At 39.6% G+C, this 4,269-nt stretch overlaps 1 protein-coding gene across 2 annotated transcripts in view; it reads right to left on the reverse strand.

Moving 5' to 3' along the window:
- The window catches only part of LOC122075504 (LRR receptor-like serine/threonine-protein kinase FEI 1), a 5,900-nt gene extending 1,931 nt beyond the window's left edge, over nucleotides 1-3,969 (reverse strand). The window contains exons 1-10 of one of the 2 annotated variants that reach the window (XM_042640555.1): nucleotides 3,636-3,969; nucleotides 3,405-3,540; nucleotides 3,163-3,234; nucleotides 2,993-3,064; nucleotides 2,813-2,884; nucleotides 2,601-2,672; nucleotides 2,427-2,498; nucleotides 1,016-1,122; nucleotides 639-821; nucleotides 228-560 (exon numbers count right to left, since the gene is read on the reverse strand). In XM_042640555.1, the coding sequence (XP_042496489.1) occupies nucleotides 228-560; nucleotides 639-821; nucleotides 1,016-1,122; nucleotides 2,427-2,498; nucleotides 2,601-2,672; nucleotides 2,813-2,884; nucleotides 2,993-3,064; nucleotides 3,163-3,234; nucleotides 3,405-3,540; nucleotides 3,636-3,723 (1,207 nt within the window). In that variant the 5' untranslated portion in view covers nucleotides 3,724-3,969. The remainder of the gene's footprint in view (nucleotides 1-227; nucleotides 561-638; nucleotides 822-1,015; nucleotides 1,123-2,426; nucleotides 2,499-2,600; nucleotides 2,673-2,812; nucleotides 2,885-2,992; nucleotides 3,065-3,162; nucleotides 3,235-3,404; nucleotides 3,541-3,635) is intronic. The other variant, XM_042640556.1, reaches the window with a different exon arrangement.
- Between the last annotated feature and the right edge of the window lie 300 nt (nucleotides 3,970-4,269).

Here is a 4,269-nt window from a genome sequence, read left to right on the forward strand (position 1 = left end):
CCCCCCCCCCCACCCCACAAAAAAAAAAATGGTAAAAGGAATTTTTAACTGTTACAATTCGCAATAGATAGATACAATTATTAAGATCATCCATCAGGTAGATAGTTTTCATGGAGGTTTCTTTAGTGATGGGACTCATCAAAAATTGATGTGACCCCTTAGGAGTATGATATTTATAATCTTAATATAACCAACCATCACTATTCAATTGAGAAAGACTTACATACCATGGAGGAGGTGATCTAAGCTGCCCAAGGCCAAAAAATCATAAATGAGAAGTTTAGCAGTGGGGAGCCTGCAGTAACCTTGTAGATTGACAAGATTTATATGCTTGATGGCACCCAAGATCTCGAGCTCCCTCTCAAAAACTTGAATGGATCCTTCATGACTGCGATCAATTCTTTTAACAGCATATGTACTACAATTGTTCATAACCATTTTGTATACAGTGCCAAATCCTCCTGATCCAACCACATCTTGTTCACCAAGTGACTCAAGCTTTTCGATGATTTCAAATGAGGCATAAGGAATATTGCCATGGAATATAACAAGCTTGGTGCCTGTCAAAACGAACCACCTACTTAGCCAGATAGATAGATTGATCCACAGAAAACAGGTATAACATTTGAACAACTTACTTGACTCTTGATCACCTTGCTTCTTGACTTCTGTATATTTCTTGGCAGCTCTTTCCTTCTTTGATAATAAACAAAGCCAGAGGGAAACAAGAAGCGCAACTAGCACAAGACCCATTGTCGACATTGCGCCAATCAGAACTCCATTCAGGTCATGAGTAGATTTTTTTGTAGGGACTGCAGTAACTCCATCATGTGTCAAAGTGGTGTTAGTTTTTAGACAAGTGCACTTAGTAGTTTACATTAGGTGATTTCGGGAAAAGAGAATCGATAACATGATCAAATCAATTTGCAAATTTAGGTAAGGTGACCAAGTCCAGTAGCTCTACGAGGACTAATTCTTGTTTCATGAGGAATAATAATGTCTGTGTACTGCTTACCTTGTGGTTCACCCTCTTCTTCATGTGGTAGCACCGCAGGGAAACCCAAGGAGCTCGGACATGGTTTTTGTATTTGCTGGCCACATAAATCTAAATTACCAGTAAACCTGTACAAAAACATTGTTCTGAACAAGCTCAATAAGAGAGCACATGAAACAAATGTAGATTCTAACAGAGTAAACATCAAAAGGATGATGATGGGATACTAAATTCATAACATGGAATTATATTATTATGAAGATAGAATCCCTAATGTGGACATGGTTGGCACTTCACATTCCCAGCAGTCTTGGTTATCCAGTCACTTGGATTCACCAAAGATCATCCAACCACAATGCTTTTGTGTTACACATTCCCAGCATTGTGGTTGGAATGTTGGATGGCTCTTATAGTCCAATTCTCTATTCTTACAAGACATATTGCATGCATTTCCTCTGTTTGTCTGAAAGGATACATGAGATAATATACCCAGGGGCCGAGCGAGGGTGAGAGGTGCAGAGGAAAAGTTTTCAAGAAACCCATGTGGTGCAGATAAAAGGGCCATTACCCAGTGTTTGTCCCGCATATGCAGCGAACTGGGAGGGGGTAATTTTGGAGTCAGTTCTAAACTTTGGCCATTTTTTCACAAAGTGGTTGCCCTCAAGGCTCGAACCCTGGCATTTTCCTTGGCAGCCTGAACCTTTAACATTAGAAAATTATTTTTATAATTTTGTATAGGCAGCTGCCAAACAAATGGTTTTTAGCTCTTGTTACATAGACATGTCCTACTATATGGTTACCAAAACCCAATCCGAGGTCCGGGCAATCGTTCCAAAGGATCATTTTTTTTTATGGCAGATCCTGGCACATACCTTGTTATCTACCACATGTCATCTGGTTAGTGTCAAACTTACTGGAGTAGTGGACATGTCTCCATTTTATCATTTGCTTATGGGGTTAATGTCCAATCAAATCCAACTTTGCCATAACCCTCTACATGGCGAATCATATGGTTACCATGGCTCACTAATATGAATGTGGCCTACTTAGGGGATTCCACAACTATTCAACCGTTGGAATGCCCAAATCATCACTAAAGCATTGCCAAAAATTGGCAACTTAACATTCCAACACCAACAACGATAGAAGACTTTTTTCAATTTTATTAATGTGATTTTTGTTAAACTTTTTTGTTCTCTTAATCTTCTGCTGTATAATTAACATTAATAAATCAGGGACTGGTTTAATAATTCAAATATCCTCAGTTCGCACCCTAGTTATCCAATATAATTAGCATGCACCTACATGCTTACAAGCAATATTACACCAGTTCATTCAATTTTATCATTGGGACACTATAGCAAACTATATTGGAAAACATAATAGCAATTCAAACTGGCTCAAAATTGAGGTGGTAACACAAAAGACTTACGACTTATTCCCAAATGTGTTCAGCACTCCAATGTTTGGGATTGCACCAGAAAGGAAATTAGTAGATAAGTTCCTGGGATGCATAGAATTGAACGTGAACACCAATTGAACTGTCCATCATACGAAATACTTGTACCAAAAATTGTTAAGTTGGTACATCAATGTTTAAACTTACAGAAATTGTAACTGACTAAGATGGCCGATAGTTGAAGGTATTGATCCCCTCAGCAAATTGCTTGACAGATCCCTACGTATCATCCTCTAATTTATTAGTAAGCTCAGGATGAAAGCTTTCTAATAGGTTTGCCTCAGATGATATATCCCAATAAACTAAAGAGAAGACATAAGAAGAGTCAGACCCACATAGCAGAAAATCAAATGTCTTACAGTATGGTAAGATGAGATAGATTTCCCAGCTCAGGCGGTATGTTTCCTTGGACGTAATTAGCCCTTAGGTACCTGCAGAAGATTAATTAAAGCATTTACCATCTTTTATAAATGTAAGCCAAGTAACTAAATAGAGGGATTGAAATTTGATTAAACAGAGGAAGTTCCCTTATCTCTTACAGTGCTCTGAGGTCAATGCATCGGGTAATTTCAGTGGGAATCATTCCATGCAAGCTGTTCTGATGAAGTGCCCTAATATCACAATAGACACACGATACAATAAAATAACTTTAAAAAAAAAAAAAAAATCCTTTTTCTTTCAGTGGGAGAAAGAAGGGCCGAGAACTTACAGTCTCTGCAACCTCTCGAGCTTCCCAATGCCTGGAGGAATGATCCCTTGAAGTTGCATGTACGGGAGGTCTCTGCGAACCCAATATAAGAAACACAATAAGAGCTATGAGAAATCATAAGAAGGAGAAATAAAGGAGAAACAAAGGTGTAACGATTTATATACTGCATCTCAACAATGACCACTGACCAGTGACCACAGAGGCATAGAGGGAGAAATAAAGAGTAGGACATAGCGACGTACATGGAACGAACTCGTTGGTCATCAAAATGACAAGCGATGCCAGTCCAGTTACAAGGGTTGGCATCAGAAGCTCTCCAGTTCATCAGAAAACCTCGACTGTCGTTCAAAGCATCTTTAATATCCAACAATGTGTAGCCTGAAAACAAAGACGACGAATCAACTACACTAACTAAAGGGGGAAAAAAAGAAGGAAAAAAAGCTAAGAATGTGAAAGAGGACTGTGAATGCTACCATCTTGAGAAAGGGCAAAAGAGCTGGCGCTTAGAAGGGCTGCAGCTGAAACAGCTGAAAGGACCCAAACCAACAAGCCCATTTTCATTTTTGAATCAAATGATCTCCCAAAGAAATTTAAGTACCCAAGTAGAGAGAGAAGTAAAGAGAGGTGGAAGCAGTGAATACAATAGTGGGGAGATTAGTATTTGAAGTTCTCTAATGATTAAGGTTCAAGCACGAGAAAGGGAGTGGGGGAGGAGAAGGAGACTTTACTTTCTTGGTTTATTTACTTCAAATGATTACTAGGGTATGGACCTATTGTAGTCGAGTTGGGTCCTCGTCCTCTCTCTCTCTCTCTCTCTCTTTCTGGGACTCTGCAACTCTGGGCTCTGGGGCCGGGAGGGAAGGACGAGTAATGGAGACCAGAGAGGCATTGATAACCGCGCATATGGAGGGAAATAGCTATTTTCGATTGGGATTCTTTCATTTCAAATCGGAAGAAAATCCAATACTCACGTGCCCTTCCTCAAACTCGAGACCCCCCCCGCGATTTGTCCATTTGTTCGGGATCTCTGGCCTTGGCTGCCGTTAGATCTGTCAAATTGTGTGAACAACATAAAGCTTTATTCGAATCTTACGGTAAATGGAGGAG

Source organism: Macadamia integrifolia, chromosome 4, assembly GCF_013358625.1.
Source record: "Macadamia integrifolia cultivar HAES 741 chromosome 4, SCU_Mint_v3, whole genome shotgun sequence".
NCBI classification, from domain to species: domain Eukaryota; kingdom Viridiplantae; phylum Streptophyta; class Magnoliopsida; order Proteales; family Proteaceae; genus Macadamia; species Macadamia integrifolia.